This window comes from Leptopilina heterotoma, unplaced genomic scaffold, assembly GCF_015476425.1.
Source record: "Leptopilina heterotoma isolate Lh14 unplaced genomic scaffold, ASM1547642v1 Lhet_226, whole genome shotgun sequence".
Taxonomy (NCBI): domain Eukaryota; kingdom Metazoa; phylum Arthropoda; class Insecta; order Hymenoptera; family Figitidae; genus Leptopilina; species Leptopilina heterotoma.
This window is the reverse complement of record NW_025110944.1, coordinates 331,047-355,060: the sequence shown is the minus strand read 5'-3', so window position 1 is coordinate 355,060 and position 24,014 is coordinate 331,047. Positions and strand designations below refer to the sequence as shown.

The following is a 24,014-nucleotide window of genomic DNA, read 5'->3' as shown; positions in this document are numbered from 1 at the left end:
CATGAAATCGTCTTAGGTCGAGCATTTCCAAAGATCCATAGTGACGTAGGAAACGAGAATACGAGAGTCTGTTGCAAAGTTGGGTGCAATTTGCAAGCAAGGGTCGGAAACTCGATAGTGTTCCCAATCCCCCAGAGATGTGGATTTGTCGAAGATATCGCCGTGAGCGAGGCGCACTACATTTTCCGGCTAGAGCTCTAAATACGTTGAAACCTCTCTGCTAGCTCAAAACTTCAAATAAAGAAGATTTTTATTCATTTTTTCTTCGCCTTTTTTCTTCTTCTTCTTCTTCTTTACTTCTTTGTCGTTGATAATGTTACTTGTGAACAGTGTGCATTTTGCGAGTTCACATAGTGTCGCTAGGAATATATGGAGGGGACGAAAGAAGAAGAAAAACTTCAAATGAAGATATATTAAGAAGAAAATAAAAAAATTGAGCAAGAAAAACAGAGTGTTTTCCGATCAAAAAGAGAAGAAGATTTGAAAGAAGAATAATTTTGAAGGAAGTAGGAAAGAATAAACAAAGTAGAGAAGTGTAAAAAGAGGAAAAATGATGAAAAAATTTAAATGAATAGAAAATTGAGAAAATAATAGAAAAAGAATAAAAATATTTAAAAATATTATTAATTTATTTAATTTAAAAATTAAAAATTTAATTTATTTAAATTTTTTTATTTATTAATTTATTAAATATTTATTAATTAATAAACATTATTAACTATAATAATCGTCGTATTCTGTCCATTCTGTCCACACTTGAAGTTAGACTTTTGTGAATGCTTTTGTTTTTTTGATATGATTTGATAGATAGGTAATATTATACCTACTTCTTTATTTTTTTACTATTTTTTAATTTAATAATATTATCTTTACTTTTCAAATAATTCAAAAATATTTTTATTAATCTAAAAAAATTATTAATGTTATTATTCATTATTTCTTTGTTTCTAAAAAAAATTAGCATTTTGTAACAAACGTTTTAGGTAATTAACAAATGTAAATCCTGCAAAATATTATCCTTTTTTTAATATGAAAAACTTAATTGTTTGACAAATCGAAATTATGCAGTTATTTTTCTCCTTTTTTCTAAAAAAATATATAAAAATTATTGGAAAATTAATATTAGAAAGTAAAAAATATTTTGCACATTTTCTACTTCTCAATTACAATTCATAAAGAAAGTACAAGTTTTAAGTAAAAAAAAATGTTATAAATCAAGTTTTGTTTAAGACATTTTAAATTTATTTTGGAAAAAATATTTAAAAAATTTCTATTTATTAAAAACGATTGTAAAATTATTCTAAAATATCAAAAACTTCTTTTCTAAATAAATATTTAATCATTATTATTTTTCCACAAAAATCAAGATTTTCAAAAATTCAAACCTTTTTGAAATTTAACAACTTATAAGAATATTTATTATTGTGATAAGATCATTATTTTATATAATGGTAATATGTTTACTTTAATTTTTGAAAAATATTTTCATCATTTTAATTCAATTATTATTTTCTAGGATTTTTAAATAAAATTCTTCTTTAAATCAATTATCTTTAATAATTTTTGAAAAAGTTCTTTGAGAATTTTTAAATTCATTTGTTTACAATTCAATTTTACGAAATTTGAATTATTCAGAAATTCTTTAATTGAAAAATATTAAAGTATTGAAAATAAAAGTAAATTAATTTTAAATTAAATTAATTTTAATTAAAAGTATTAAAAAAATAAATACTTCAAATAATTTCAGAAAAAAATTCAATTAAACTTTTTCAAAATAATTAATTCTACAGAATGGTTGGTTATAAGTATAAAAAATTAAGATTATCAAACAATCATTAAATTATCATTTAATTTGAAACCTTTTCAAAATACAATTATTTCTTAAAATTTATGCTGTAATGCTTTTAATATTCAAATATTATTTGAATAATTAAATAATTTAAATAATAAATATTCAAATTTGAAATTGTAACTGAAATTCATTTTTAAATCAATTTTTATTAGAAAATTCTACGAGAATTCAATTATTTAAATGCAAAAATAAACTATAAATAATTTCTTAAAAAATTAAATATTTCTTAAAATTAAATTCTCATAGAGAATTTTATCAAAACATTTTTAAATAATTGATTTCTTTTGACGTTTTTTATTAAAATAATTGAAATTCTGCGATGAGTTTTATTTATGAAAATAATTGAATTCCTAAAAAGAATTTTATTATTTATGAAAATAATTCAATCCCTGTAAAAAATTTGATTATTTGTTGAAAATAATTAAATTATTGCGAAGAAATTTATAAAAAAATTTTAAATAATGGAACTCATATGAAATTGCGGATATTTTTTGAAAATAATTGAAATTTTGTCAAAAATTTGATTATTTGTTGAAAATAATTAAATTATTGCGAAGAAATTTATAAAAAATTTGTAAATAATAGAATTCACATGAAATTGAGGAAATATTTTGAAAATAATTGAAATTTTGTCAAAAATTTCATAGAAAATTTTTAAAAAATTGAATTTTGCCAAGAATTTTATTTAAAAATTTTAAAATAATTGAATTTTGGAAAAGAATTTGATTACTTTTGAAAATAATTAAATTTATGCAATCATTTATAATTTTTCCAAAATTTAATTTTTTTTTAATGTTTTTGAGTAAAATTCGTCTATAAATCCACTATTTTTAATAATTAATTAAATTAAATATATAATAAAAAATTTAACAAATTTCAGAAGAATTTGAATTATTAAAATTTTTGAAAACCTAAGTAATTTTTAAAATTTCTAATCAAATTCATTGAAAATTGGAATTTTGATAAAATTTTTAATATTCATCTATTTATGAAAATTGTAAAGGCAACTCTTTGAAAATTCAATTAATTTTAAACTACATAAGGATAATTATTATACCAGAAACCATAAAAGAAAAAATAGAAAACCGAATATAAAAAATAAAAAGAAATAAAAAAGTAAATACCAAATAATAAAAAAAAAGAAAACCAAAAAGAAGGAAACACGAATTCAGAAACCAGAAAAGATGAAAATAAAGAGAGAGAAAAAGTATCAAAAAAAGGAAAATAAAAAAAGAAAAATGAAAAGCTTCCTGTGGAATATAGATGGTATTTCCTGTGACTTTTGAAGTGTATATGGAGAGTATAATAAAGATCACAGAAAGGGGCCCTTTTTCTTGGGCACGTCAGACGCGAGGATGAAGATGCACATCGTCGGGGAAATCAATCCTCCAAAAGAATTCACATCACGAACGTCTTTGATGTCAGTATAAGAGTGATTTTCAGACTCGTAATGCCGGCTTTTGTCTCTTTTGCGGCTCATTGTCAGCTATATATTACCTTATTGGAATCTCCTTCTCCTTTCAAAAATTGTGCCACTCGAAAATTTTCACTTTCACCATTCATTAGAGAAAAAAAATTTAAATTAAATTAAATTACAAAATATTAAAATATTTTAGTCTTAAAGAATTATTCAAAACATCGAATTATTTTAGTAAAAAAAAAATATTCATAATATTGGAATATTTAAGTATTGAAAAAATATTTGAAAGCATCGAAATATTAAAAAAAAAGTATTAAAAATATTCTTCGTCAATGAATATTTTGTTAAAGTTAAATATTCACTGAGTATATTCGAAAAAGGATTTTTTTTCAGAAGAAAAATTCTTCAAAAGAAGGATGTTTTCAATACTCGTTTTTATTTGTAAACATAAAAAAACATAAAAATAAACAAAAATTCTTGACTAAAAATAGTTGAGGTAACGTGTCATTAGTTTTTGAAAATGTAGTGTACTGAACAGAGGGGGGTGGAATCACATACGATTGGTCTACTCTTGTGCGATTCGAATGAAATACGACAATTATTTTCAACAATTTTATGTATGCAAACATATACATGCAATGCGTTTATATAGCGAGAGAAATCTCTCACGATCGATAAAATGAATAACTTTATCTTTCACTCTGACTCGAATATATACGCTCTGCGAGATATAAAACCTAATCCAATTTAATCCGCTGGAATCATTAATTCGTATTTTAATATTGCTCTTCTCAATGCACAAAATCTTTTCACTTGAACTGCATTTTAATAAATTGGAAGATGAAAAAAAATGTACAGGAAAAATTGCTTCTAAATTGTTTGGAAATATAACACGTTAAAAATAAATATCATCTACTAAAGTACTATAAATATAGTATCTAAAAATAGTAAATATACAGTAGTTAAAAATATAAAATATTATTTAAATATTATTTATAATGATCTTTTCTAAATATTAAACGTTACTATTTAGTATAATTATTATTTACCTAACATTAAAATAAATATTTTGAATTATTTTATTTTTTAGTTTTATTTAAAAAAAAAACTTTAGTGTTCTCATAAAAATTAAAAAATTATTGCGTCTGACATAATAGTGATAATACTACTGAATTACGAATTCGCTTTTAATGTGTCTGACGATAAATTTACTCTCACTACTGAATAGATTGAAAAATTAAAAAATATTTTAAAACGTGAAGAAAAAAATTCTAAACCTATTGTATTTTAATTAAAGTAATTATTTACTAATTGGTGGACGAGGAATTCTGGTACAGATAACATGTCTGACTAAAATATACTTTTACTACTTAATTATCTACAATTTTTTCATTTTCTGAACAATAGAAAGAAAATACATGTGAAAAGATCTAAAAAATTTTATCAAGTATTTTTTTTTCTTGAAAATGCCTTTCTTGATAAAAGAGAACAATTACTCATAAATGCTTGTCTGACTAAAAAATGTCATTACTACTGAGATGAAAAAAAATAATTTGTAATTTCCAGCAAAATGCATATTATTACTTAAATTATTCAAACAGTTTTCTGACTGTGGGAGAATTTTTTAGTTCTTTTTAACAAAGTTCGTTGCAATTTCTTTCTCACTTAAAAGAGACTTTACTACGGAAAAAATACGATTCTTTTCGCAATATTATGCTTGTATTGTTATTTTAATTATTCGAAATGTTGTCTGACTGTGAAGAAATTTTACTACTTGATGTCAGAATTTTTTTGAAATAGTTTCTTCAAAGTATTTTTTTTAAGTTTTTGAATTTTTTTTTATTATTATTTATTTATTATTATTATTATTTATTATTATTATTATTATTATTATTATTATTATTATTATTATTATTATTATTATTATTATTATTATTATTATTATTATTATTTATTATTATTATTAATATTTTTTATTATCTGAGTTAAATGTACATCTGTGTATTTCTTTGCCATCCGACGTCCTACATTATTAAATAAACAATGCTTCTAGTACTGAAAATTAAGTACGATTTGATAAAATAAAAATTTTCTTTTTAAATCGTTATTTTAGTACCTACTTAATAATTAATTTTATTTGTCTGACTAAATTTTAACTACACTACTGAATACTGTAAACCATTTAATATTTTTATTAATAGTTTGTCTGGCTATGAATAAATATTAGATATTAAACTTTCTTGAAGAAGTTTTTTGAAAGTTTCTTTGTCAAGTTAAAAAAAATTTTTAATTGTCTGACTAGAAAATACATTAACTACTGAAAACTATAAGTAAGTTTTGATTAAAAAATTTCTCTCTAAATCGTTACTTAAGTACTTAAAAACGAAGTTTCTATAAATAAACTTCGTTATAAAATACTGAAATAACGATTTATGATAACGTATGACTAAAACTTAGCTATACTACTGAATATTTTAAACTTTCCATTACTTTATTAATATTTAAATATTTCTTCTTAAGAAAAAGAAAAGAAATTAATTTCTAAAAATATAAGCCACTTGCCAAAACTTAGCTATACTACTGAATACTTTAAGCTCTTTAATGGTCTCTTAATTTTTTATTATCCTAAATATTTATTATACTAATATTTCTTCGTCAAAAAAAAGATTGAAAAATTTATCTCTAGTAAAAATATAAGGAACGTAATGAGAGGTTAAAATTTAAATATTAAATAATTATAGTAAGACAGGAAACTAGAGTAACTAAATGAGGAGAAAAAGTTAATGTAACGTGAATAAAATTTTATCTTTCAAAAAATGTTATCTTTTATTCAAGATAATTTAAGTATTGTGTATCAGCCCATAAAAGGGATGAAGTATAAAAAAAGAAAATAAGAAGGAGATAAAAGAGAGAGAAAAGAGAAAGAGAGAAAAAGAGAGGAAAGGAGAAAATAAAGGAGAAAAAAATAAGAGGAAGAAAGAGACAGAATAAGAAGAAGAGAAAGAGAATAAGAGAAAGAAAGAGAAGAAAAGAGAAAGATAGAGATAGAGGCTCAGAGAAAGAAAGAAAATCCCTATCAAGATGTGCTTACACTTCAAATAATGAACAGATACGACTTTTTAAATTTGACGTAAATAAAAAAAAAAGGAAAACTTATATGCATTTGAATGTAACCATAAAAGCGCACTTGGTACGCCTTTACGAATTCTCTTCTACGCATATATAGTGCATGCCACCGCAAAGTTTTTCGTGAATTCCTTTCTTGCTGAATTCCACGCGCCACGAGGTAGTAACAAAAGACTCCATCGTATGCATTGTCTCCTTGAACGTCACATTTAAATTGCAACTGTTGGAATTGTATGCATGTGTCTCTTTCGCTCTCTTTTCTCTCCGTGTGTGTGTGTGTGTATGTGTGGTGAAACTAAGCGCGAGAGACAAGAGCGAACACAAAAATCATTTAACGCGAATATTCCATGATTGCATTTACCTTTTCAAGAAAAAAAAAACAGAATGGAAAAGAAAAGGTAATGTGAAGATCCCCCCGGCGCAATGCAAAGTAATATTTCCATTTTAACAATCACTGACAGAATTATAAGTCACACGGAAATTGTCTTCTATGCAAAAGAAATTGCTTCCTTTCTTTTTATTCATGGAAATCTTTTTTTATTGTTCTCAACTAACTGGTGTTTAAAAATATCTTACTTTTGTTTCAATTTAGGCGTAATTAGCTGAAATTAGCTAAAATTAGATATTTACAATGACTAATTTGATAAATTAGTTGAAGGTTGATAAATTTAGCTAAATGTATATTCCTTGGGCTACGATTAGGTAATGTTGACTGAAGTTGAATAAATTTAACTAAACATTTAAGTATTTATTTAATAAACCTTTTTAGTAAGTAGTAAAGAGTTGTTTTAGTCAGACAATCGTTTCAATATATTTTTTTGCAATATTGAAGCGTTATAGTCAAATAAAATCAGAAATTCATTTGTTTATTAAATTAAATTTCATTATTTATTTAATAAATCGGTTTTTCAGTAGTAGAGAGAGATTTTAGTCAGACAAAGTTTAATAAACGTTTTTAGCAGAAGTGTTAAAGCGTTTTATTCAAGCAAAAATCAATGCCTTTTTTAAATTTAATTTCTTTATTTAGTTAAAAAACCACTTTTTCAGTAGTCAAATGTCGTTTTAGTCAGACATTAGTTTTAATAAACATTTTTAACAGTAGTATTAAATCGTTTTAGTCAAACAAAATATTGAATTTCTTTATTTTATCTATTTTTATCTAATTTCTTTATTTATTTCGTTAACCACTTTTTTCAGTAGTAAAGAGTTGTTTAAGTCAGACAATAGTTTCAATAATTTTTGAGTAGAAAAGAACCTTTTCAGTCAGCCAAGATCATAAATGTACTGATATTTTATTTAATAATAATTTAAATTTTTAATTTAATAATATTTTATTTAATTTTTGGTAGTAAAGAGACATTTTGGTTAGGCAATAGTTTTATTAAATGTTTTTGTCAGCACCAATAAAGCTTTTAAGTTAGAGAAAATTATAAATAAATTTGTTTTCTATGGTGGAAAAATGTCGTTACAATTAGACAGTGGTATAAATATAATCTTTTTGTCAGTAGTAAAGAAGAATTTTAGTCAGACAAAATAATAAATAAATATTTTGTGATATTTTTGTGAGACGGTGCTATTAATAATAAAATAGTAAAGGAAGAGTTTAGTCAGTGGAAAAGAGGCAGTTCAGTCAGACGAACGTGTAAATAAATCTTTGTCGTCAGTAGTAGAGTCAGTTTATATTGTCAGCCACAAGTGGAAAAACAGTTTGGTACTTTAAGTAGAAAATGTGCGCTTTACTCAGACGACTTAATAATCAATTTTTCAGTAGTGTTGTCAATTTTACGTCAGACAATTGCCTCACTTATTTTTCTAAACTTGAAGATTTTTGTTGAATTTTATAAGCATATTCAACTAACCGTTTTTAACTTTTTTTAAACATACTTTAATAAATTGTAATATTTTGTTCTAATAAAATTATATCTAAATTTTTTTAATCACTATTTAGTAGTAACAAATCGTTATGGTCAGGCTTAATTATTGACATAAATTTTTTGGCCAGTAGTAAAACAGCGTTACAGTCAGACAGGGGTATTAATAACTTTTTCGTTAGTAGTAAAATGATAATAATTGAAATCTATTTATAAATTAAATATATTTATATATTAAAAATTATAAAACTTTATAAATTATTAATGCGTTTGTCTGGGGTAAATTTATATTTAATGAAAAAAGTAGAAAAGTAAAAAAATATAATGTCTGATAAAAAATTACTTTTTAATTCTCTTAATAAATTAGTGAAACTGAGTGGATAAATTTAACTAAAGTTGGATAAATTTTGATAAATTTTGATAACCTTGAAAAAGTTTAGCTAAATTTGGAAAAATTTAGGTTAAATTAAATAAATTGAGCCGAAGTTATATAAATTAAGCTAAGTTCAACACAATTTTGCTAAATTCAGGACAATTTAAAGAAAACTACTGCAAGAGCAATTATTTAGAAGAAGAAGAAAGAACCTTGAATCGCGTAATTAATCTAATTATTGGTAATTTCGTTAGAAGATAATCAACTGTGTGTTGTTAACTAACTAAACTTCCTCTTGTTAGTACTTCTTGGAGGACACGAATGAGGCATAGTTTCGGTTAGATACTTGCAGTTATTCGCGGCTCATCGGAACTGTAATTAGTTTTCCTTGCCGTGTCTGTGGTATATAGGATAGGCAGTTTTAGGGTTAGGGAAAAGGTGAAGGGGTGGAGAGAGGAGAGGAGTGAAGCGAAAGAGATTCGAGACTCTGAAAATGGCGTTTGGATAGAAGGTGATGTCGGTGAGTGAAAGAGAGGAGAGAGAGAGATAGCGAGTATAAGGGCGACGAGACTTTGGGAGAGGGATTCAGTGCTGTCGCAAACTTTATCGAATTCCGGGCTCTTCTAACTTAATCAAGTCTTAGCGCTAAGAATATTTACATTCTCAGACACGTCTATAACTATACTTCAACTAAACCATCTTCTATCTATCTCCGCTCACACAGTACTTGATTACATTACGTTAAATAATTATATTCAATCTTCATGGATTTGATACAATATAAACAATTTTTTTTTCGTAATTCTCGTTTGTTTGAAATTGCTGCTCTGATTCTATTCGTCTTAAATGATTTATTTAGACATAAAATTTAATTATTTTGTCGGCTTGCATTTAATAATTATTACTAATGATTGTTAAGGATTGTGGTACAAAAGTTCCAAAATAAAAGTTGTAAAGAAAAAGTTCCAAAACCGAAAAGTACAAAATTTATTTTTTCCAAAGTACAGAAGTTCCATAACCCAAAAGTTCATATTAAATTATATTTTGAAAATATAAGTAAAAATTATTATAAGCAAAAAAAAATGTGAGAAATAATGAAAAAAACAAAAGCATACACAAAAGTCTAAGTTTTGGTATAACAGCTTTACCTGTGTAGTTTGAAATTAATTGAATTTTCAAAAAAATATTGAAATTTTCCAAAATTCCAATTTTCAATGAATTTTATTCGAAATTTTAAAGATTACTTAGGTTTTTTAAAAAATTTAATTGAATTTTGGAAAAAATTATAAATGATTGCATAAATTCAATTATTTATAGAAGTAATCAAATTCTTTTTCAAAATTCATAACAGCTTTACCTATGTAGTTTAAAATTAATTGAATTTTCAAAAAAATATTGAAATTTTCTAAAATTCCAATTTTTAATGAATTTTATTAGAAATTTTAAAGATTACTTAGGTTTTTAAAAAATTTAATTGAATTTTGGAAAAAATTATAAATGATTGCATAAATTCAATTATTTATAGAAGTAATCAAATTCTTTTCCAAAATTTAATTATATTTAAAATTTTTAATAAAATTCTTGGCAAAATTCAATGTTTTAAAAATTTTTAATAAAATTTACAGTAAAATTTCAATTATTTTCAAAAATTTTCCTCAATTTCATATGAATTCTATTATTTACAAAATTATTTATGAGAATTCAATTTTAAAAAATAGATATTTAATTATTCAATAAATTATTTATTTTTGCATTTAAATAATTGAATTCTCGTAGAATTTTCTAATAAAAATTGATTTAAAAATGAATTTCAATTAAAATTTTAGATTTAAATATTTATTATTTAAATTATTCAAATATTCAAATAATATTTGAATATTAAAAGCATTATAGCATAAATTTTAAGAAATAATTGAATTTCAAAAAGGTTTTAAATTAAATTCTTTAAAAATCCTAATTTTTTATATTTATAACCAACAATTTTGTAGAATTAATTATTTTGAAAAAGTTTAATTGAATTTTTTTTTAAATTATTTAAAGTGTTTATTTTTTAATACGTATTCAATTGAAGAATTTCTGAATAATTGAAATTTCGTAAAATTGAATAACTGTAAACAAATGGATTTGAAAATTTTCAAAAAACTTTTTCAAACATTATTAAAGATAATTGACTTAATAATTAATAATACACAATAATTAATACTTAATAATTAAATTTTATTTAAAACTTATAGAAAATAATAATTGAATTAAAAATAATGAAAATATTTTTCTAAAATTAGAGTAAAAATATTCCTATTATATAAAATAATGATCTTATTACTCGGTTATCTTTAGTTTATTATAAAAAATGAAGAAATTGATAAAAAAAAATAAAAAAAAATAAATTTTTGAAAATCTTGATTCCTGCGGAAAAATAATAATGATTAAATATTTATTTAAAAAAGAAGTTATTGATGTTTTCAAATAATTTTGTACTTTGATTACTGAATATTTTTGTAATTACTAAAAATTAGAAAATACTAGTTTTCTTAATAATATTGTTAATTAGTTAATAAGAAGTTGCTAATGAATCATAAATACTGTTAATAATTATAACATTCACTGGACTCTCACATTGTGTAAAGAGGCGTGAAGTTGAAAATCGCAAAAAAGGAAAAACAAAAAATTTTAGAGAACAGAAGTCTAATAGTAAGTTTTACATTGTTATAACAGAACTGTTTAAATTTGCTTTTTCACCTTTATTTCCTAAAGGATAATTAGCACCAATTATATTAAATATGCACTTTCGTTCCGTGTTTTCATTTGCTCAACGTTCTTTTTTTCACCCTCCGCTCACTGAAAGTTACATAATAGTCTCGTGGAGTTACCGTAAAAAATTTCCCCATAATTTTCGAATAGAGAAAAATTTTCTCACTGACAAAAAAAAGGAAGTGACAGTAAAATAATGCAGGAAAATATCTAAAAAGCATGGTAGAGAAGAAATAACCAGGAATTATTTTAATTATCGAAAAATTACTTTTAGTAAACTATATATAAATAAATAATGAGATTGAAAAAAAATATAGAAAAAATAATGAGAAGTTTAATGGAAAGAAAAAAAATATTCTAAAGTTGGAGATTTCAATTAAAACTTTTATTTTTGTGATAGTGAAGTAAAAAAAAAAAAAAAAATAAGAGAGAAAGGTTTAAAAAAATGGATTGAATTTTCTTTGTTTGAAGGAACCGTTAATGAAGCTGGACTTTTTGCACTTCGTGGAAAGCAGGATGGGAGTAGACGAAATAGAAGGACAACGACCAGCACAACAACGAGCAGCACCTCGACGACCTTGACGTCATTTTCAGATGATGTGGCGCAGCCCGCGGCACTTTTAGCTCCCAATGAAGAATCATGGACGACAAATTCACCAACCACAAGCGATATACTGTACCTTGCCTTGGCAACGTCCTCCAAGTCCCCCATCGAGCTCGTTGTGAAGCCACACAGTAAAGTCATTCTACCCTGTGAACTCGAAGGGAACTACTCAAAACTTGTACAGCCTGGAGCCAGGTACTGTGTCCTTGTTTGCTTTCAAGCATATCTGAATGAGACATCATTTTACCGTAATATTCATGAAATACATATATATCAACATATATACAACATTTTTTCTCCAAAACATGAAATTTAAAAAAAAAAGAGGAAGAGGAAGAGGAAGGAAAAAAATTTAACATATTTTTCTATTCTTGGAGATTTTTGTTCTGATTTTTATGAGCATATTCAACGAAGCGTATTTCTCTTTTATATTTATTATAAATAATCCAATGCTAAATTTTTTATTATTTTCCATATTGGAAAAAAAATACTTTTTCGATATTTTTTGAGATTTTTTTCATTATTTCTTATTATTAAGTAGTAAAAATGTATTTTGGTCAGACAAATGTTTGTACCATATGAACGATATTGGGTAAGGATTGCTAATTGTCGGTAAACAGTATTTAAAAATTTTAATATCCAGTAGAATAAAGACATTTTAGTAAGACACTTTTTCAGTAGTATAGTGCTGTTTTAGTCAGACAATAGTTTTAAGAAGCGTATTTAGAATTGGTATTAAAAAACATTAGTTAAATAATGTAATCAGCTCCTCTAACTTGTTTATTTGATAATTTGTTATTTAATTTCTATATTTAGTTAATAAACCAGCTTATCAGTAGTAAAGAGACGTTTTAGTGAGACAATAGTTTTAAATAAATTTTTTGACAGTATTGTAGAACCATTTAGACAAAGAAAATCATAAATAATTGTCTTCACTTAAAGGAATTTTTTATTTATTTAATAAACTATTATATCAGTAGTAAAGGTACTTTTTAGTCAGACAATACTTTTAATAAACGTTTTTAACGTACTGAAACTTTTTAGTCAAACAAAATAATAAATTTCTTTATTTCATTTAATTTCTCTTTTTATATGATAAATTATTTTTTCAGTAGTAAAGAGACATTTTAGTCAGACATTAGTTTTAAAAAACGTTTCTATCAGTATTGTAGAATCATTTGAGAAAAAGAAAATTTTAAATAAATGTCTTTATTTAATAGGATTTTGTATTTATTTAGTTATGAATTGTGTCAATAGTAAAGACACTTTTTAGTCAGACAATAGTTTTAATAAATATTAGTAGTGAAGATATGTTTAGCCAGGCAGTTGTTTTAATATACTTTTTGGCTAGTAGTAAAGAAGATTTTAAGTCAGACAGAGTAATAAATTTATTTTTGTCAGTAGTAAGTAGATGTTTTTGTGAGAAAAATTAACAAATTTCTTTGTCAGTAGTAAGTGAACAGTTTAGTCAGACAAACGTGTGAAAAAAATCTTTGTCGTTAGTAGAACTCGTTTCAAGTGTGACTAAAGAAATATAATATTTCTATTTAAAATTTAACAATAAGTTTTCAAACTTCCTAAATTATTAATACGTTTGCCGGAGGTAAATTTAACTTTACTACCGAAAAAACACTTAAAAAAATTATGTCTGACAGCAATTTACTTCTACTACTAAATAGCAAGAAATAATAAAATCTAAACATAATGAAAAGTTTAACGCTGTTTTGAAAAAAAAAACTGACTATTAACAAAAATTAATATTTTCCAAAAGAAGAATTAATATTTTTAAACTTGTTTTTCTATTAGAATGTAATTTACCCCTATTCTACCGTGTGTATTTTTTTATAATAAATAATTGTTCTCGACAGAAATTATTAAGTATTCCACGCAAGTTTCTTATTTAATATTCATACAATATATATTTTCCGCATTCCCCCCCACCTTCATTTGAAATAAGAAACTTGTTCTCCAAAACTTGTACCACATACAAAGCAAACTTTAAGGGTTTAACAAAACTCAAACTTTCCAGGGCCTTGATGGAGATTCTTTAGGGTATATGGCGTGTCCTCATAGGAGACCCTTCTCTAATTAGATCTTAACTTTGCTCCTGAAATTTGATAACGAAACGTTTCCACAGTCTTCTGAATTACAAACATACATCACAAAAAAAACTTTCGGGAAATTATTTTTATTAACTAAAATATTTTATTGAACGAATATTGTCAAAAAAAAAAAAAAAAAAATGGATAGAGAGAGGGGTAAATTAAATAATTAATTAAAAGTTAAAAATAAAAAAAATTGACAAATATACTTTTGAAAAGAAAATTAGATTTTTAATTAACTTTTTTTAATACAATGCGATTTTTCGTTTAATTAAAAAGTTTCGTTATGAATTTTTTTTTTTTTAATTAAATAAAGAAACAAATTTGAATATTTGATGGAAAAATCTGTTTATTTTCCATTGGGGTGTAATATATGAAAAATGTATTTATGGTTTTTTTCAGAAGTTATAGAATAGAACCAGCAACATGGCTTCATGATGATAATCCAGTGGATATGATTACTATCGACACGAGGACAGAAATGAGTGGAACGGGTCATAGATACATTGGAGACTCCTCAACCGCCGCTTTGCATATCGACAACGTCAGATTAGAGGATGATGGAATTTGGAGTTGCAGTCTTAAAGACGGCCAAGGAACTTTACTTACCGGCAGACCTGTTAAATTAGTCGTACTCGGTAAGTAAATTTTTGTATAAATTTTATTTAAAAAATTTTTAAAAACTAAAAAAGTTTTACAAAAAAAAAATTTACGTTAAGAATAAATTGAAACGATCCGCAACTATTTTTACAAAAGTAAATAAATTATTCAAGCAGTAAAAAGTACAAAAATAATTTTATATTTTGTTTAATTTAGCATTTTCAATTAGTTTCTTCATTTTCAATTTAATTAACTGTTATTATTTTTCTCTTAATTCAAAATTCCATTTATTTCCATTTATATTCCAAAATACTATTTTTCAATTTCTGTTTTTGATGTAAATATAGAAATGATTTTTTCCATTAAAAATTGTTCAATAACTTAAATAACACAATTTGATAAATTGATAGACATGAAATATTTACAGTGTCAGTAAAATATTAAAATAACTAAAAAAAAAATAAAGTTACAAATTGATTAAAAATGTCATCAAATATTTGACTACGTTTAAAAAATAAAATTAACTTAACATTTAATTTGAAAAAATTATTTATTTTTAAAAGATTGATAAAAATTCTATTTCTGTATAAAAATAGATTACAAAATTTTGTTTAAGAGATAAATTTTTCCATATTATTAAAATGTTCATAACTGACAAACGCAATACCGGAATTTTAATGTGTCTAATTTGGTTAAAATGAAAGTTTACATATGTTTTACACAAATCGGTGTTTTTTTTTTCCTCCACATTTTGAATGTAGAAATTTTGTAAAGTTTGTATTAAATTTTCCCAACATTTTGAATTGAATGATAAATTTTCCACGTTTCTATCCATTAAAATAATAATTATTATTATTATTAAAGTTGTGTGATGGAAAAGTTTTAATATAATATATATTTGAGAAATTGGTGAAAGTAAGACTCGTGGGATGGTTGTGGCTCTTCGATGTTGCATAATGTTTCAATTTGTCGTCACACTGTAATTTGAAATCGTATGCGCATGCATGGATATATAGACGAAATTCAAATGTCTTTGTCAGTTTGTCGCGTCTCGGGCAATCGTGCGACTAACTATTCAGACATTTCAGACGCACAGTGTGACGTCAAATGTTCGTCCTGAATCCCGTGGTAATGCGGTCCTATGCATATTAATTCGCGTCACATGACTATAACGTTTCAAACAGGAGACGCAATTCAATGAATATTCATTTGGAAATATATTTTTTCTCACCTAAAGTATACAAATATATATATATGTATAAATAAATGTAGATGTAATTTAAAATAGATAAAAAGGAATTTCTCGTATTTGTTGATGGAAAAATATTATGAATATTCTTCAAGATTTATATTGTCATACGTTTGCTTTTATCTAAAAATCGAAAGAAATGAAATTAATTTTTTTTAAAGGAAGTAAAAAGAAACAACTGTCGTTTAAAAAAAAATAAAATTTTATTCACTATAATTTTTTACTCTCTAAATCAGAATTAGTAGTTTTACATTTTTTAATACTTTACTACGAGACAACATTTTTGTTTGAACGTATCTTTATACTACTGGCAAAGTGATTTTTTCCATAAATAGACTAATTGCTAGTAAAAAAAACTACTAAATCATTAGTAAGTAGTAAGTTTTACTATTAAAAATTACCAAGGCGAATTACTACATCAATTAGTAGTTTTCTACTATCAATTAGTAGTTTACTATTAAAAATTAGTCAAGACTCTTACTAATTCAATCAGTAAACGAATTCCCACTGTTTCATTACTAAAAAATTACTAACTCAAATTTAGAAAGTATATATTTAGTAAACCACTTTTTCAGTGGTAAAAGGTTCTTTTCGTCAGACAATAGTTTTACTAAACATTTTTGCCAGTAGTGAAGAAGCGTTTTAGTCAGACGAAGTCATGGATATTGTTCAAGATATATTGTCTCGTTTGCTTTTATCTAAAAACTAAACACAACTAAATTCGTTTTTTTTAAAGGAAAAATAAGAAGAAACAACTTACAGTTTAAAAAAAAAAGAATTTTATTCAATATGAGAAATAGAATAGAATTTTTTATTCTTTTAACCTTAGATTAAATTTTTAATTGTAATTGTTTTAAGGCAAGGCTACACCTATATTTTTAACTTTATTAAAGAAATAATTAAAACATTTAACAAAATTATTTTTAAAGTAATTTTTTGTTAGGAATTCAATGGTCATAAAATAAAATCGGTCAGAAAATATTTTGACCCTTTTTGAATTTTTATTTTTCTTAAAAATTGTTGGATTTTGAAATCCATACGTAATTTTTGTATAAAATATTTTTTTGAATCCACAAAAAAATTTCCAAATAAAAAAATTGATTTTTATAATTTTTATAGCATTTTTTAAAAACAAAATCTGTTTTTAGGTTGAAAATGCTAAAAAATACAATTATTTCTCTTTTTTTCTAAATTTATTTGTTTATTTTTCTTACTTTCAGATGACACTTTTATCCAAATTTTTTTTGTATTTTTATTTTTTATATATAAAAATTGTGATCTAATATTAGTTAGAAAAATAAACAAATGAATTTTCATTTTAAAAAAATGAAGAACAATTGTACTTTTTACCATTTTTAGCCTAAAAACAATTATTTTTTTTAAAAAAATGATATAAAAATTATGAAAATCAATTTTTTTATTGGAAAATTTTTTTGTAGATTCAAAAACATATTTTCTACAAAATTATGTATGGATTTCAAAATCTACGAATTTTTAAGAAAAATAAAAATTCAAAAAGGGTCAAAATATTTTATGACCATTGAATTCCTCACAAAAAATTATTTTAAAAATAAATTTGTTGAATGTTTAAATTATTTCTTTGATATAGTTAAAAATATAGGTGCACCCTCCCCTTAATAGTCAATTACAATTAGCAAGTCTAAATGAGTTACTTATTTTAAAAGGTAAAAAGGAAAACATTGTAAAAAATATAAACAACCAGATTTTGCAAGTATATAAAAATAATTTTATAAGTAGTAAAGATACATTTTAGCCAGATAAAAAATATAAGAAAACTTGTATCGTAAGTAGTAAAAGTGCATTTTTGTCAGACAAAACGCCAAAAGAGCTTTTTTTTAGTGAAAAAAATTGTCCTTTAGTCATAAATTAATTCTATTATTTAATTGACTCTCTTTAATTATTTAATAAAGCAGTTTGTAAATAGTAAAGAGTCTTTTTTGTAAGACAATAGATTTAACAAATTGTTTTCTAGTAGTAAAGAGATATTTTAGTCAGACAACTTTTAATTTATCAGTAGTTTATTTTATTAGTAGTACACACTAAAAAAAAAGTTTTACTTTCAGCCTCTTTTTGAGGCTGAATTTATGATGTAAACGGAGTCAGCCCCGTTAAACAAGGACAGACTTATGTGAAATACATGGGCTGAATTTAAGGTGTAAACGGAGTCAGACTTTTTTTTTCCTGTGTAAAGATTCGTTTTAGTCAGACAATAGATTAAAAAAAAATTTCTAATAGCAAATAAATGTTATTTAGTCAGACTACTTTTAATAAAATTTTTTTTGTTGGTAGTAATGGAGCGCTATACTGAGACAAAATCACACATAAATACTTTTATTTAATAGACTTTCTTTATATTATATTTAAAAAACTTCTTTGACTGTAGTAAGGAAGCATTTTAGGCAGACAGGTTTAATAAACTTTTTTAGATGAAGTGTTAAAGTGTGTTTGTAAAGTAAATAACAATTATTTTCTTTGTTTATTGAATAAACCACTTTTTCAGTAGTCAATTTTCGTTTTAGTCAGACATTAGTTTTAATAAATATTTTCGACGGTAGTATTTGAAGCATTTTAGTCAGATAAAATCATAAATTAATTATTTTATTTATTAATTTTCTTTAATTGTTTAATAATGCAATTTGTCAGTAGTAAGGAATCGTTTTAGTCAGACAATATTTTTAATAAACGTTTTTAACAGTATTAGAGAGACGTTTTAGTCAAAAAAAATATTGAATTCCTTTATTTAATACAATTTCTTTATTTATTTAGTAAACCAATTTTCAGTAGTAAATAGTTGTTTTAGTCAGACAATAGTTTTAATAAATGTTTTTGTCAGAACCAATAAAGTTTTTAAGTTAGAGAAAATTATAAATGAATTTGTTTTCTGTTTTAGTAGAAAACATGCGTTTGTAGACAGACATGATAAAAATTAATTTCGTCAGTAGTATAACCACTTTTAGGTCAGACAACTTCAGTAGTTAATTGTACAGTAATGTTGTCAATTTTACTTTAGCCATTTTTGTACAATTCGAAAACAAATTTTGTTATTTTTATTATTTGGAGTATTTTTATTTTAGAGTATTTTTATTATTTAGAGTATTTTCATTATTTGTAGTATTTTCTTGAGTAACAATGCAACACGTTTAGTTTTCAATAATTACATTCGAATCACATATATAAAAATCTAAAAATCATTAAAATAAATGAATTATTGTTAATTTGCGGGGAAAAAGAGCACATAATTTATTAGCAATCAATTATGATGAATCGATAGTGAGAATTGCACTCGAATATCACAAAGGGCACTTTATGGTCAGTTATGGAGTGCATAAACTGCAAATTAACTTAGGCAGTATATATGCAATGCAGTGGCCAATAACTTGAAGTACTAAGCGTTTCTGAGGGCACTGGCAACATGCTTGGCCAATCGCTGTTCATCCAGCACTGACAACGGCATTAGTGACCAGCATCAAAGCCCGACTTCAACCCATGCGGACAGTAATTATTGACGCGAACTGACCATTAGCCACTAACTACCCATTGATTAGCCTGAGACGTCTCTATAATTAATGGCAGAGTCCTGTTATTCACTTGACAATTTATTTCCCACTTTTATTTCACTCACGATAACTATTCTTCTTTTTTATTTCTTTCAAATTGTTCACCGACTTATATTTTTCAAACTATTTTATAAATTTTATAAATCTTTAAACTATTTTATAAAATTTAAAATTTTCAAACTAGTTTATAAATTTTCAAACTAGTTTATAAATTTTATAAATTTTTAAACTAGTTTATAAATTTTATAGATTTTCAAACTAGTTTATAAATTTTACAATTTTAATTCGTTTTTTGTCTCAATTTGATATCCTTAGAAAAACTGTATAAGTAAATATTTTTAAAATATAGGAAAAAAAATATTTTAAATATTTAGGTTTTTAGTATTTTTTTTTTTTTTTTTTTTTGACAAAATTCGAAATCTAAGAGGGTAGAAAACGTCTGAATTTCAATTAAATTATATGCATAATTCTTATCTCTCAATAACACTATTGTTTACAAACTCATTTTTTTCGTTTGCGAAGAAAAACATTAGATATTCCCGTTTCTTAATATTTTTGTAGAAAATTATCAATTTTCATAGGGAAATAATTTGCATCAATTCTATTTCTTAATTTCAATTATTTTAATAAAATTCAAAGTTTTTTAAAGATAAAGCAAAAAAGTGTTTATAAATTCTATTTGTCAATCAGAAAATTTAATTGAAAATGAAACTGAAAATTTTTGAATTTTTAGAAAATAAGGGAAAAAATTTTATTGAAAAAAATGTTCTGTTAAATTTATTTACAAATATCTTTATTTGTAAAATTATTTGAAAACAATATTTTTTTAAATATTTAATTATTATTATTATTTTTCCATAGGAATTAAGATTTTCAAAAATTTTAAATTCAAACATTTTTTAAATTAATCATTTTTTTATATTATAAGAATATTGTTACTCTAACTTCTTAAAAATTATTTTCATATTCTATTATTATCTAAAATTTAAACTAAAATTCATTTCCAAATCAATTTTTATTAGAAAATTGAACGAGAATTCAATTATTTAAATACACAAGTAAATTATGTTTTGAATAATTCAATGTTTCTTAAAATTTAATTCTTATAAAGAATTTTATTAACAAATTTTTAAATAATTGAATTCTTTTGACGAATTTAAATAATATTTTTTAGAATAGTTAAATTGTTCAAGAAATTCGATTAAAATTGTATTATAAATAATTGAAATTCTGCGATGAGTTTTATTATTTCTGAAAATAATTAAATTATTGAGAAGAAACTTATACAAAATTTGTAAATATTTAAATTCCTGTAAAATTTTTATTATTTACGAAATTAATTAAATGTTTGCGTACAATTTTATTAAAATTGTTTTCAAATAATTGAATTCTTTTGGAGAATTTTATTAAATTTTTTGAAAATAATTAGAATTTTCCAATGAGCTTTATTATTTGAGGGAAATTTTTGAAAACAATTGAAATTTTGACAAGAATTTTATTAAAAGTTTTGAAAATAATTGAATTTTGAAGAAGAATTTTTTTATTTATAAAGATAATAATTGGGATTTTGGCGAGATTTTCTTGTAAATTTTGAACATAATTGAATTTTGTGATAAGAATTTTATTATACTTTTAAAAATAATTGAATTTCTACAATAATTTGTAACTTCTTCAAAATTCAATTTTTTTAGTGTTTTTAACTAAAATTCTTCTATAAATTCATTATTTTCAATAATTAACGAAATATATATTGGCAAATTTAACGGATTTAAGAAGATTTTGAATTAATAAAATTTTTGAAAAATCGAAGTTCATTAAAATTTTTAATTAAATTCATTCAACATTGCAATTTTATAAAATACCAATTGAAATTGTTTGAAGTTTATTTATTTATGAAAATTGTAAACGTTACTCTTAAAATTAAATTAATTTTGAAATATTTAAGTAAAATTATTCATTAAATAATTAATTTATTTTATGATATAGTTGTTCAAGATTTAAGTTATTTAAAAAGAATTTTTTGTCATAAATTGAAGATTTTGTTTTAGAATTCGTGGTAATTTTATAGTTTATGATTGAAACAAAAAAGATACAAAAATTAGAATTTTCTCATGAATTCTAAACATTAAATTTTTTTCAGTACTTTTAATAAAAATTCCTGACTTTTCCCTGAATTCCCTATATCAGAATATATTATAATTATAATAATATTAAAACTATAGATTCCAATTCATATTTTATTTTTATAGAAAAAAATAAAAATTTAAATGAATTAAAAATTTTATGTTCTATCATTTTTAAAATTGCTAATTTTATTTAAAAAAGTGAGTAAGAAGTCTGCCGCGTGCGAATTGTTGCCACTTAATAATGAAATTTAACAACGAAAAAAATACATAGGAATTAAATTTAAAATATTTAACATTTAAAATGGGAATTCCATGTCAAATAACTCTTTTTACACCTTTAAATCCCCGGAACTTTTTAGCAGATTGCGTCGAGAAGGTAAATTGAAAAAAAAGAAGTCAGATAAGATGAAAGGGAATAAGAAGACGACAAGTAGATTCCAAGTATAATAAGATAGGAACGAGAGAAGAAGGAAAAAAGATAGAGAAAGAGAGAAAGAATAAAGAAAGAGAGAGAGAGAGAAGGAGAGAGTAGAGAGAAGAATGAGGAACAAATGGCTGAAGAAAGGGAAATAGGAAAAAAAAGAGAGTAAGATGTATATACATATATAGTAAAGTCGTCTCAGAAGCCGCTTTTGCCGCATGTTGCCAAGTGATCCTCGTTCGTTTTCGTTTCCATTGGTCGATCGGAAAGAATGGAGTCGTGTCGGTGATGGCCGATGGTGAAGATGCGAATTCCACTGGTACTCCATCCGTTAGCAGACTGTGCTAAAGTGGAGTGGCCAGTCAATAACCTGAAGCTTTCCGTACTCTGATGTACTCGAAGGGCTGTCATTCGAACCAAAAGCTCTCTTGGTTTTACGACGTTATCGTCCAAGTGCATTTAACACAGTTGCGGGCAAGACAATATCCAAGTGGATTCTTTCCTCGTATCAGCACATTGACAACAAATTTTAAACCCCACCCTCCCTCCCCCTCCTCCCATCGCACATCAAAATACTTATCCCTACACTCATAAATTTCCAGAAAATTATATTGGTCAATCTAAAGTTTTATTGATCACCGGAAGCTACATTTATGTTCTCTTTTTTTTATATGTTTTTATTTATTTTTATTCATTTTTATATTCCAATATTTATAAATTCTATTAATATTTATTTTGTCAGGTACTTTTATTACCGACGAGAGGAACTTAAAAAAAATAATTAAAATAATAATTAAAATTAATAATTAAAATAATTAAAATAATTGACGAAACAATTATTTTAATTAATTACTAAGGAAAAAAATAAATTTAATTCAATGAAATTTGTTAGAAAAATTTATTTATTTTCGTTAGTAAAATGTTATCCTATATGTTAGTCTGAAAAACAGTGGTAATAGGAAATTTTAGTCAGACTGTTGTTTTCATGTACAAATGAGACAAACATATTGAATACTATTTATTGAGTAACAAATATCTGGGTTAAAAAAATATTTAAAATTACTTCTTAACTAGTAAGATACGTGTAGAGTCAAACGAAAAATTAAAAATAGTTCAAATAGTAACGAAATCAGTGAACTAAAATGTTTCTTTATTTAATAAAAGGCTTTATAAGTAGTAAGAGGACGTTATTGTCAGACAATACTTTTAATCAACGTTTTTGTCAGACAAAATTATGAATGATTTTCCTTATTTAATTAAACTTATTTACTTATTTATTAAACCAGTTTGTCAGTAGTAAACAGACGTTTTAGTAAGACAATAATTTTAATAAACGTTTTTAACAGTAGTCATAAAAAGTTTTTAGTCAGACAATAACTTGAAGACATTTTTAACAGTAGTATTAAAGCTTTTTAGTCAGACAATATTTAGGAATAATTTTCTATAATTAAATTTATTTACTTATTTATCAAACCAGTTTGTCAGTAGTAAAAACACGTTTTAGTCAGACAATAGTTTTAAAAAACATTTTTCTTAGTAGTAATCGAGCGTTTTAGTCAGACAAGAGTTTTAAAATACGTTTTTACCAGTAATAAAGCGTTTTAGTCAGATAACAGTTAAAAAATACGTTTTTAACAGTAGAAATGAAGCGTTTTAGTCAGACAAAATTACTAATGAATTTTCTTCATTAATTTAATGTATTTACTTACTTTTCAAACCTGTTTTTTAGTAGTAAAGAGACGTTTTAGTCAGACAATAATTTAAATAAACGTTTTTAACAGTAGTATTGAAGCTTTTTAGTCAGACAATATTTAGGAATAATTTTCTATAATTAAATTTATTTACTTATTTATCAAACCATTTCTTCAGTAGTAAAGGGACGTTTTAGTCAGACAATAGTTTTAAAAAACATTTTTCTTAGTAGTAATCGAGCGTTTTAGT

At 23.8% G+C, this 24,014-nt stretch overlaps 1 protein-coding gene across 9 annotated transcripts in view; it reads left to right on the top strand.

Moving 5' to 3' along the window:
* LOC122502289 (hemicentin-2) overlaps nucleotides 1–24,014 on the top strand; it is a 369,749-nt gene that overhangs the window by 210,074 nt on the left and 135,661 nt on the right. For 8 of the 9 annotated variants that reach the window (XM_043612253.1, XM_043612254.1, XM_043612251.1 and 5 more), the window contains 2 exons: nucleotides 11,865–12,192; nucleotides 14,502–14,737. In XM_043612253.1, the coding sequence (XP_043468188.1) occupies nucleotides 11,865–12,192; nucleotides 14,502–14,737 (564 nt within the window). The remainder of the gene's footprint in view (nucleotides 1–11,864; nucleotides 12,193–14,501; nucleotides 14,738–24,014) is intronic. The other variant, XM_043612250.1, reaches the window with a different exon arrangement.